At 35.8% G+C, this 12,766-nt stretch overlaps 1 protein-coding gene across 1 annotated transcript; it reads right to left on the reverse strand.

Annotated features, from left to right (window-relative positions):
- Positions 1 to 398: 398 nt before the first annotated feature.
- LOC122136004 (B-cell receptor CD22-like) lies at positions 399 to 11,454 on the reverse strand. Its single transcript, XM_042717458.1, has 11 exons — positions 11,384 to 11,454; positions 9,406 to 9,462; positions 8,932 to 9,279; positions 8,585 to 8,833; positions 2,079 to 2,333; positions 1,742 to 1,984; positions 1,392 to 1,646; positions 1,057 to 1,296; positions 884 to 980; positions 727 to 766; positions 399 to 548 (listed from the first exon to the last, which is right to left on the reverse strand). Exons 2-11 carry the CDS (start codon positions 9,458 to 9,460, stop codon positions 429 to 431), a joined length of 1,902 nt encoding a protein of 633 aa, XP_042573392.1. The 5' UTR covers positions 9,461 to 9,462; positions 11,384 to 11,454; the 3' UTR covers positions 399 to 428.
- Between the last annotated feature and the right edge of the window lie 1,312 nt (positions 11,455 to 12,766).

A 12,766-nucleotide genomic window follows, 5' to 3' on the forward strand; every position in this document is an offset into this window, starting at 1 on the left:
CATTCTTGAGATTCATACGCTGGTTCTTGATGTCACTGTGTGCCTAAAATAAGTCTTCCCTCTCCCACTACAATTTTTTTTCTTAATCAGAATTCTTAAACTCTGGATTTTACAGAAAATTTTGGGTATTCTATTGTTGAATTACAGGGGCTGTAATATTGAATGCTAATTTAACTCCGAGAACAAGCTCTACTTGTAACACTCAGGCATCACACAAAGCATCTAATTTGATTATTTCTAATTAATTCTAATGTGTTAAATTTAATTAATAATATTGGATGTAAAATTTTAAACAATTTTATTGAGTAAATAAAGTTAATCATTTTTTACAGTGTGGTGATGTTATACTTTTTGTTAATTTCACATGATGAGAAGTTTTATGAAATTTTGTTGTGAGATGGACAGACTGTAAAAGACACATTGATTATTTAATAGATTAACTGTTGTGCACATTTTGATATTTTACTTACTGTGAGTGTGTTGTACACGTCAGAAGATCTGGACTGGAGGTCAAGAGCCATATATGTGCCAGCACTGGGATCATCATTCTACGGGGGAAAAATAATAAATAAATAACAAACTTTTCTATATATATATATATATATATATATATATATATATATATATATATATATATATATATATATATATACTGTATATATAAACATCTCTGAACAATTTTTATTTGTTTATTGATTTTATATTGTGGTTCTTTCGTTTTCTCACCTCATGCTCGTGCACTGCAGATCTTTTCTTTATCTTTTTCCTCTCAAGAAAAAAAGTATAAGTAATTTCACTGTTTCATATAATTAACATTCAAATATCCTTCATCCATTAATTTGAATGTAATTTATGTTGATATACTCTTTATTATATTATTTACATTATAAATAGTATGATGATGATGATGATGATGATGATGGATAATCCTCCAGATGTTGCTGCGATCACAATCACATTCCTACCAGTACCATGATGAACTGAAAGTGGAAGATCATTATAATTAACAAACTGATGAATGATGTGAAGATACAGGAGTGTTAGTAAAAGCTTCACCTGTGACAGTAACAGCGTCTGATCTCTGAGATCCGTGTTGATTGTGAGCCTCACAGTAGAAGCGTCCACTCTGTAGTGCTCTGAAACTCTGTCCAGATCCAACAGAGGAGCTTTGATTCTCCTTAAACCAGCTGATTTCTGCAGGTGGGTTTGAATCACTGCTGCAGATCAGAGTCACTGAATCTCCTTCCACTATTTCACCAGATCCATTTATGAACACTGAGACATTCCTGGGTGGATCTAAAACAGAAAAACATTGATATCATTAACAATCACAATACATTTGACATCACGGAAGATTAAATGTCACAATTACTGAATCATCATAAACTCACACATGATGTTTAAAGTCACAGCATCAGAGTCTTTCTCTCCGTGTTTGTTACTGGACTTGCACTTGTATTCTCCACTGTGATCAGAGCTGATGTTTGAGATCCTGTAGATGCTTCCAGATCCTACAAATGTTCCTCCTTTAAACCAGCTGATTTCTGCAGGTGGGTTTGAATCACTGCTGCAGATCAGAGTCACTGAATCTCCCTCCACTATTTCACCAGATGAACTGTTGGACACTGAGACACTCCTGGGAGGATCTAAAACAGAAAAACATTGATATCATTAACAGTCACAATACGTTTGACATCACAGAAGATTAAATGTCACAATTACTGAATCATCATTAACTCACACATGACATTTAAAGTCACAGCATCAGAGTATTTATCTCCGTGTTTGTTACTGGACTTGCACTTGAATTCTTCACTGTGATTAGAGCTGATGTTTGAGATGCTGTAGATTCTTCCAGATCCTACAAACCTTCCTCCTTTAAACCAGCTGATTTCTGCAGGTGGGTTTGAATCACTGCTGCAGCTCAGAGTCACTGAATCACCTTCCACTGAACTGATGGACACCAAGACATTCCTGGGAGGATCTAAAACAGAAAAACATTGATATCATTAACAATCACAATAAATTTGACATCACAAAAGATTAAATGTCACAGTTTCTGAACATCATAAACTCACACATAACATTTAAAGTCACAGCATCAGAGTATTTCTCTCCATGTTTATTTCTGGACTTGCACTTGTATCCTTCATTGTGATCAGAGCTGATGTTTGAGATGCTGTAGTTTCTTCCAGATCCTACAAACGTTCCTTCTTTAAACCAGATGATTTCTGCAGGTGGGTTTGAATCACTGCTGCAGCTCAGAGTCACTGAATCTCCCTCCACTATTACACCAGATGGACTGATGGACACTGAGATACTCTTTGGAGGATCTAAAAAGATGGAAAATGTTTTATTATTTGTTGGATTTAATTTGAGATGAATGTGGAATGAATTGCAGTAAGACAAATAATTAATAAAAATTATTGGTGTTTTATTTCAAAGTATCAGTGTATTTCTCTCCATGTTTGTTACTGGACTTGCACTTGTATTCTCCACTGTGATCAGAGCTGATCTTTGAGATGCTGTAGACTCTTCCAGATCCTACAAACGTCCCTCCTTTTAAACCAGCTGATTTCTGCAGGTGGGTTTGAATCGCTGCTGCAGCTCAGAGTCACTGAATCTCCCTCCACTATTTCACCAGATGGACTGATGGACACTGAGGCACTCTTTGGTGGATCTAAAAGAAAGAAAGAAACAAAAACATTTCATTAACAATTGCATTAAATTTAAGATGACAGAGGAATAAATATCACATACTGAATCATCATAAACTCACACATGCAATTTAAAAAATGCTGGGTTAAATATAACCCAGCACTGGGTTAAAAAGGGACCAACCCAACAGTTGGGTTTTTTTGACCCAGCAGTTGGCAGAGGTATAAAGTCCAGGGGTCAGAAAGTAAAAGTCCTGCCATATGTTTATTCCACCCATGAATTCAGCATCTGATTTAACCAGAGGAGAGCCAAGTCATTCCTTTCAAGTCACAAACGAGTCTCGAGTCAGATCCCAAGTCCTCAAAGAGTTAAAGTTAATGAGATAATTAAGTGACTAATTAAATGATGATTGTACATTAGTGATGAACAGCTGTTGTTAACAATCAACATCACTGAAGAAAAGAGAAACACAAGAACTACAACCGACTCCAGGCACAGCCTTGGAAGAAATATACTGATTTTTTTTTTTTTTAAACGCACACAAGATGCCACCATAACTGTGGTCAAGCTTTGCTTTAATTAGTCTCTTGACCCTTTTATAACTCAAAGTAGTTTGTTTTCTAAGCAGTTACAATATTGTTTCACAGCAAACATTTGTGCATTGCTGAATCAAAAGCTTGAAGTAGCAGAATAACTTGTGATTTCTGCTAATAACTCATGGTAAATAAACATCGTAAAGCGGTCTCTCTCTTTGGTTTATTGTCCAGGTACTGTATAACTACCAAAAAAAAAAAACTATTAAACAAATGCCACCTTAATATGTCAATATTGAATAAAAAAAAAGCTATATCAGCTCAGGAATTTAGCCATGAACATTTATCATACTATCCTCAACAGTGGTGACAATAATTTTTTCATACTGCAGTGCATGATGGGAGGTTTTTACTATGGTGTTACCCAGCATTCATTGGATCATGAAGCATTTTGTTGATTGTCACCATTGTTGAGATTGGTATACTGGTTCTTGATGTCTCTCTGTGTCTAAATAGTGTAGTTTTTTTTTTGGTGTATTATATGTATATATACACACACACATATATATATATATATATATATACATATACTTTTTTTTTTTTTTATTTATTAATTCACTATATGTTTTAGAACAACAGTGTTCTGTAGTTTCACATAGTTCTTAATGCAAAACCTGAACATGTAAATGGAAACAAGTTATTGTAAATGAAATCAGACCATTTCATGAGGCTTGTTTCATCACATATAAACAGCAAATATCTCATCATTGTAAAACACCACATGCATTTCTACAGAGAGAGAGATCTAGTGCAACAAGTCAAGGGTCAAGAGCACAACTAAATCAAACACTGATCTCCATGATGGTGGCATCATTTTAACCAATAAAACATCAACATCTGATCCTCTGTAATTTCCAATAACAGCATGTGTTCATCATTAATGCACAATCATTATTTAATTAATCACTTATTTATCTCATTATACTTTAACTCTTTGAGGACTTGGGATTTGACTTGAGACTTGTTTGTGACTTGAAAGGAATGACTTGGTTCCTCCTCTGGTGAAATCAGCTGCTGAGTTCATGGATGGAGCAAAAATATGGCAGGGCTTTTTTACTTTCTGACCCCTGGACTACCCACCTCTGGTCAAAATAACCCAACCGCTGGGTCAAAACAACCCAACCGCTGGGTTGGTCCTTTTTTAACCCAGCACTGGGTTTATATTTAACCCAGCATTTTTTAGAGTGATTAAATTTAAGATGACAGAGGAATAAATATCACATACTGAATCATCATAAACTCACACATTTGTGATGGATTGGCACAATTTATTGGACTTCTATTTAATGGATATAACATGTTAAAAGTATCCAAAGTTCATCAAAGTTGTAGAAACTTGGTGGAGTGTCTGATCAAAAAACTGGAAAAACACCAGTCCTTTGCTCTCTTTTAGTAATTTTCATGTCATTAAGTTCACAAATTCACATGGAGCAGATTCACAAGATGTAAATTGTCAGATGTTGGGAGAGGAAAGGAAAGTAAAGTTATGGTATTAATTTGTTTGATGTTGATGGAGGAAAAGGACTAATGGTAATTGTTTTGGTGTCCATTCAAGCACCCACACCTCACCACTGCAAAAGGAAACAAAGGAAGGAAGTGAGGTCTATTTATGGACCTTAACCAGGGGAATATGGGTAATGTAGTGCACCATATATGAAAACGTATTTTACTAGGAATTGTGGGAGATGATGTACAAAGAAAATAAGAACAAATGAGTCAAATTCACAACACTACTGTACTATTGAATATCACCCATTCACTGTGATTATAAAGCTTGGAAGAGCCAGGACATTTTTAAATATAACTATTTTGAAAATCCAGCCAGTACATCAACCCCTTACCAGTCACCCCCCCATTTCCGGCATGGAGACACAAATGACATTCCCAAAATAAAAAGGTTTCTGCTCATGAACACACCATTCCCCCTTTATATATTTATATATTTTTTTCCCTATCTCATTTCTCTTTCCATATATATTTTTTTGTTCATTTACATGGTACCTTTTCCTTTTTGTTCTTTCTTTTTGTATAGAACAAAAGGCCGAGCAATAGAACAAATTCTTACTAACCCTCTCCCATACACAAGAGGCAGAGTTATTTCAATACAGAACAAAATCCTTTAAATGACCAGGAGGTCTACGAACTCTCCCAGTCTTACTAACACTTGGCTCAGACTCCTTAATTGAACACTGTGAGTCAGACAAAGTACTCAGATCTTTCTGAGGAGAAACAAACTTCGCTTCACCAGAAACTTCAGACCCCAGGGGAATTGACTCAGGCTGTGAGTCTGGAACGCCAGACAGCGTCCAGATTTGTGACAAAGAAGAAACAGCTAATGTGTATGGCCGCACCCTATTATAATGCACTACCTGTGCCCTCTCACCAACGTCAAAAGAATTTACAATCCTATAAGTCAGTTGAGGATGGTATGGCATGGTGTGAGTCTTTTTAATGTTCAGAAAACGGCAGAGTCTGAACCACCTCCACCTCAAACTGACGACCCTGGTCTGAATGCAAAGTCTCTGGAACGCCATGAAGTAGAACATAATCCTTAAACAGACAGTATGCAACTGTCTGTGCTGACTGATTTGGCAAGGGATACAAATTGACAAATTTATTGAAGTAGTCTTCAACAAACTGGAACATACCGGTTTCCTTTTGAAGTCGCAGGCAGCTCTAAGGATGCCCATAGCCACTCTTTCAAATGGCCGCACTGACTGGGATCCACCCATCTGTGCACGGTGGGCTGGAACAGGACTGCGCCGTGTCTGACACGCCTTGCACTGCTCACACCATTCCTTGATGTCCCTGTACATGGAAGGCCAGTAACAAAATTGTCTTGCCCGTTCCCACACACGCTCTCAAGAAGAGAAATGAGCAGAAGCTGGGGTGCCATGCAATTGCAAAAGAATGTCAGAAATTAGTGCAGACTATTTGGACTACAGGTTGACTTGTGAGGGGGCAGCAAACTGAGCGGCATAACAGTCCATCAATGATAGAAAGATGCACTGTAAAACCTGACAAGTCACAGTAACTCAAACCGTTTGAGTAAACAGATTGCCTTTACTTAAACCATGCAAGTTTTAAAACTTTGCAATTATGTAATCAAGTGATTAATTAAGTGCTGATTGAGCTTTAGTGATGAACAGCTGCTGTTAACAAACAGCATCACCAGCTCCACTTATTAATAACCAGACTGACTTTATTTCTGTCAAACGTCTACAGAAGATCTTATTGAGAATTAACTAAGGTTTAGATGTTGATTTATTGTTTCATTTGAAGTAACCATGTTAGAGATCAGTGTTTGCTTTAGTTGGGCTCTTGACCCTTGATTTCTGTCTTAGATTATTTTTTTTGGACGTTGTAACCATGTGTTTTTGAAACATGTTTGTTATAACTCAAAAAACCCAGAGAGAATATGATCAGGTGTTGGTTGTTGTACAGCATATTGGTGATGATAATCATCAATTATGGAGCTGTTTAGAGTTCAAAATCTTACTAAATAGGTGTTCTATAGTTAGTTCAGTTGATTACAATGAAAGCCATTCAAAAACTTAGTGTTTTTTTTTTAATCAGTTAATATAAAGTACTTTCCAAACAGTTTGGTCTTCTATGGTGTAAATCAGTCACACACAGACATCAATAATCAGAAATATGAACCTCAACAATGGTGACGAAAAAAAACAAAAAAAAAAAAAAAAAAAAAAAAACATGCCGCAATGCATGCTGGGTACTATTGTAGTACAAAACCCATCCATGGCTCCCAGCACGCTCTGCTGCATTGTTTTTTTTTTTATGGTCACCATTGTTGAGGTTCATATGCTGATTATTGATGTCTGTGTGTGACTAAGTGAAACCATAGAAAACCAAACTGTTTTGAAAGTCCTTTATATTAACTGATTATCACAGAACCGCTGTCTCTTAGAATCACTTTTACTGTAATCAGTCCAACTAATTACAAAACACCTATTTCATCAGAGATTAGACTCCAAACAGTTCAATAATCAATGATTATCTCACCAATATACAGTACAACAATAAACATCTAGGTACAGGTTAGATAAAAAAAAAAGCTAACCTGAATGCACGTAAGTTGCTTTGGATAAAAGCAGCTTCTAAGAGTGTGAGTGTGTGTGTATGACACCTGATGATATTTTTCTCTGGGCTTTTGAGTTACAACAAATGGTTACAATAGCTAGAGAAAAAACTAAGACAGAAATCAAGGGTCAAGAGCCCAACTAAAGCAAACACTGATCTCTGACATGGTTACTTCAAATGAAACAATAAATCAACATCTAAACCTTAGTTAATTCTCAATCAGATCTTCTGTAGACGTCTGACAGAAATAAAGTCAGTCTGGTTATTAATAAGTGGAGCTGGTGATGCTGTTTGTGGGGTTGTTAATCAGATCTTGAGAGATTTAATGTATTTTATTTCAGTTTATTTTATCTAACGCTGTGTCTGAAGTCAGTTGTAGTTCTTGTGTTTCTCTTTTCTTCAGTAATTCTGTTTGTTAACAGAAGCTGTTCATCACTAATTCACAATTATCACTCAACTTAATCACTTAATTATTTAATTGCAATGTATATCTTCTTTCAGTGAACTCAACTGAATTAAGTTCAGAGTACTCATAACTGTTAAGTTTTAAAACTTAAATGGTTTAAGGCAATCGGTTTCCTCAAACGGTTTGAGTAAACCCAACTTGTCATGTTTTTAAGGATATTTGTTTATACAAAAGGTTTGAGTTACGTTACTTTTCGGGTTTTACAGTGTGTTAGTTTTAAAACTTAAATGGTTTAAGGCAATCAGTTTCCTCAAACGGTTTGAGTAAACCTAACTTGTCAGGTTTTTAAGGATATCTGTTTACTCAAACGGTTTGAGTTACTGTGACTTGTCAGGTTTTACAGTGATAGATCGATTAAAAACACGTCATTACGTCCCCATGCAACGCCATGAATTTCCTCCAGAATTTCACATATCAACATACAGTTTGTCTTCATTATGGAAAACACATAAAGTTTTTTTTTTTTTTTTTTTGTCGTCAAACGGTTGACCACTGTTGTGTGTGTATGCTGTTGCAAAATGATAAAATAGTAATACTCCACGTGCCTTCATTCAATGTGTTTACTTCGGGTATGATTTTAGCTGGATTAAGGTAATCAAAACATCTCTGTTTACATGGTAGATTCATAATCAGAGTATTGTCTTAATTGTGTTATTATCGGAATATTGTTGTCCATGTAAACATATTGACTATAAACCTCATTTATGCTTTTTTTAAAGAGAAGGAGGGACAAGTGACTTTGAAGGAAACCTTTATAGAATATACTCACACGTGACACTGAGATAAACAGCAGGAGAGATGTAAGTGTGTTCCTGTAGAGCACAGCTGTATCTGCCTGCATCCTCTCTTCTGACTGACTGCAGCAGGAGTTGATTGTTTCTGTCTCTTCTCTCAGTTAATGGATGTGAGTTTCTGTACCAGATGAATGTTGCTCTGTCAGTCAGAGCGCAGCTGCTTTTACATGTCAGACGGACTGAATCTCCCTCTGTCACTCTCTCAGGAGACTCCACCTGAAGATCTGAACACAACACACACATTATATCTAGTGCTGCTGTCATACACTGATTATTATTCAACATAATGCACAGAAGAAGAGTGAAACCTCATCAAAGTCACCTGTGACAGTAAGATACACTCCTGGATGACCAATCCATTTCTCACCAGGTTTATCAGTGATGAATCTGAAACAGTACTCATTTTCATCCTTCTGTGTCACATGACTCAGTCTGATGTTGCAGTTCTTCTGTTTATCTCCCAGATACTGAAGCCTCTGACTGTATTCTGGGTCCTCAGACAGATCTGGATACTCTTCACCAACTTTTACAGGGTTTTTGGTCCAGAACACTTTCATGATCTGATGTCCAGTAGGGTATGTATAATTGCAGCTCATTATCACTGATGAGTCCTTTAGTGCACAGATGTGTGAATGTCTGTAACTCACACCCAAACTACGGCCATAAACTCCTGAAACACAACATTTGTGAATAAATAAATAAATAAATAATGAAAGCACTAGTCTTTAATTTCAAACAGGACCATAAAAGTTCAATAAATCTTATTTTCTTAAAGTTTTCTAAAAGAGAGGCTCACCTGGAATCATGAGCAGAAACATCAGAGGAAGAGGAGGAGCCATGAGCAATGACATCACTGCAGGAAAATGTAATACAACAGTACAATACCTCATCTTTAGTTTCATAAACATAATAACAACAACATTAGTACACTGTACTACAAACATTGTAACCAGATGTAACCCCTTTGAAATTAGGGTGGTTAATAGGACTCTAATTTAAAAAGAATATGTAGTGACTGATAGAGAGAGCAGAGTTAGAAGACTGTTGATTCAGAGCGCACATATTTAGAAATAAAGAGAGTAATATAGAGTGTAAAAAAAAGAGTTTAATTTTTTTTCCCCACTGGAACTTTTTGTACTTTTAATTCGAGGGAGTCCGGTGAGTGTTTTGTTCCTCCGCCATTTTTCTGTAGTCAGACATATGTGTTCAAATTAAAGGGTTAATGGTAAGAAATATGATTGAATACTAACTGATGATAAAATATTGAAATAAGCATGTTTTGACGAAGAGATAAAGGATAGTTTTGTCACTGAAAGGGTAAAACCAATCAGAGTTACATCGAATGAGTTGTTAAGGGGATACTCCACCCCAAAATGAAAATTTTGTCATTAATCACTATAAAAATAATAGTTGTTTCGAATGAGTTGTTCCGTTCATCTTTGGAACACAATTTAAGATATTTTGCATGAAAACCGGGAGGTTTGTGAATGTCCCATAGACTAGAAAATAAATAACAGTGTCAAGGTCCATAAAAGGTATGAAAGTCGTCGTCAGAATACATCCTTGTGGCGCGGATTACACAGAAGAGCATACACAGCATACAGTGATATGGAGTGACACAGAGGAGAACTGTTGACAAAGGAATTATTGAATAAAATCATTATTTTTGTTTTCTTCACTTAAAAAAAGTGTTCCCATCGCTTCATATAACCCAGATTGCACGTCTGATGGCAGATGGAGTATTCTGACGATGACTTTCATACCTTTTATGACCTTGACACTTGTTGATTAAGTGGGTATATATTTTCCCAGTATTTTCTTTGTAAAGTAAGTTATTGAGTTAATATGCAGTTGAAGAAAGGAAAAGAGAAAGATCCAAAGTCTCGTGATTATATCTGTTTTGTTAATTCAGAGGAAGTGAATGTGAATGAGTGATAAGTTCTCTGCGTTATGCAGGTTGGTTTTCTTTTCCCTTTGTTTTTGTTGATGTGTACTTCTTGACATGGACGAGTGAACAGTGAGCCAACAGTGTCTAAATGTTCACCAACGCACCTCTCTCTGGGAGCAAGTTTCAGCATCCTTATTCTGTCATCAGTCCATGAGTTTAAAACTACCCAGGTACTAAAAAAAAATTCTGTCATGTGACTACTTTTTTTTCTATTTTTTTCCACCCTGGAAGGACTTGAACTGACTATATATATATATATATATATATATATATATATATATAACAGAGGGAACAAACAGCAACACAAGGAAAATACTTTCTGAACAGTGTTAGGTGTTAGGGGGAACATTTATTTTATTGGTCACACCAAATAGGCCTGATTGTATTTCCTTTTAGTTCTGTTGATTATGTTTGCAAATTGTTGAACAATTTTCAATTGATGGTACCAATACAAATAATTTTCTTCTTTCACAAGTTGTAGTGAAATTGCTCTCTCAAATTCTCCTTACGAACTATACTGTCACGCTACTGTGCCCATTTATCCTGATCAGTTCATTTAGAATCTCATACTAGAGTGATATAACGAGTTACACAATGATAAAACTTCTTTAAAATCTGCACTGTTATAAGTTTTACACTGTTGAAACTCAAGTACACATTAGTACTATGTTCAGAGGTTATGAAAAGAAATTGTCTCTCACTTCTCTCTCTCTCTCACTCACTCACTTATTATTATCAATATTATTATTATCATTATTATTACTATTAGTATTGTTATTAGTTATTTTAGTTACATTATTTATTACTGAGCGAGTGTAACTCTTACCGTGTTGTATTTTCAGCCAATAGATTCAAATGCAAGATGAAACTGTTTTTCTGCTGTTTTACACAGTTTTGTCCTTCCTCTTTTTAAAGTCTATTTTAGCGCATAGCACCATAACAAGACAAGAACAACCCAAACAAAACCGAAACAAAATCACCCTAAAGACTAAGACATACTAAATAAATAAATAAGATAAAATGAACTCTTTCAAGAGGATTGGTTTTAAAATGTCTAAATACATCACAGTGGCTTGCAAGAAGAAAAAATACAAATAAAAACCTAATGAAACTTTCAGTGTGAAAGGGAAACTTCTTATCACTGTGGTCAGATGGCGGTAACACTCAATGTTTTTTTCTTTCTTTAGACTTCTTTTCATTTTTATAGACAGTGTGTTTGCACAATAAGATCAAACTATTTATGTTTAGATGCATAATCAATAATAATTTTATATTTATTTGAGGTAGGAACATTGGTTTGCCTTTTATAAAAGAATCAGGCTAAAATACAAGCAAATAAGTATAATACATCAACAATAAATAAATGAATGAATTAAGTGAAAGTCATGACATTTGCCAAGTATGGTAACCCATACTCAGAATTGGTGCTCTGCATTTAACCCATCCAAGTGCACACACACAGCAGTGAGAAGTGAACACACACCCGGAGCAGTGGGGCACTTCAGTCATGGTATTGAGGGTGGAAGAGAGCGCCTGTTCATTCACTCCCTCCCACCTACAACTCCTGCCAGCACCGAGACTCGAACCTGCAACCTTCAGTTTACAAGTCCAAAATCTCTAACCATTAGGCCACAGCTGCCCCCCAGTAGATTTAAAACTAAATAAGTGAACTGAAAAATAATTAATACTCAAAGTCAATAATAAATGAATTATTAAAGAGTTAATAGTTAAAGTTTATAATAAGTTAATTATTTATAAATAAATATATTAATCATAACCTCGAGGATGGCCAGACTTCACCTTTGCTGGCCTGAAGAGGGAGCTGTTTTTCAGATCAGACTGACACTGTGTTTGTGTTTACTTCACCATGTGGTTTAGGGAAGTGTAGCTCACACACAACTGAACACACACACATATCTACCTAATATTTAGTGTGAGAAACAGGTAGTGTGAGTGAGGTTGAAGCAGGCAGTCATGAGAACCAGCACGTCCATCAGTTTCTCAGGTACGATCTGTCATTATATATTCAGTGAGAATGGCACTTGTTACTATTCACTGTACTTGATTTCATTGATAAACACCAAAATTCATCATGCTAACTCTGAAATGGCATCTGCCAGCAGTTCTTGGTCTCTCAGCGCTGTGGCTGATGGAGAACTCGCTGGCTGTTAACATCACTGGATCTGTGGGAAGCAACTTCTCAGTCTCC

Source organism: Cyprinus carpio, chromosome B1, assembly GCF_018340385.1.
Source record: "Cyprinus carpio isolate SPL01 chromosome B1, ASM1834038v1, whole genome shotgun sequence".
NCBI lineage: Eukaryota > Metazoa > Chordata > Actinopteri > Cypriniformes > Cyprinidae > Cyprinus > Cyprinus carpio.

Excerpts from the sequence above, each read along its gene's own strand:
- LOC122136004 (XM_042717458.1), bottom strand. The coding sequence starts at position 9,460 with ATGTCATTGCTCATGGCTCCTCCTCTTCCTCTGATGTTTCTGCTCATG. Across the intron at positions 1,985-2,078 it reads TGTGACTTTAAATGTTATGT|ATCCTCCCAGGAATGTCTTG; the intron begins GTGAGTTTATGA and ends TTTCTGTTTTAG. Across the intron at positions 981-1,056 it reads AGACGCTGTTACTGTCACAG|TTCATCATGGTACTGGTAGG; the intron begins GTGAAGCTTTTA and ends TTCCACTTTCAG.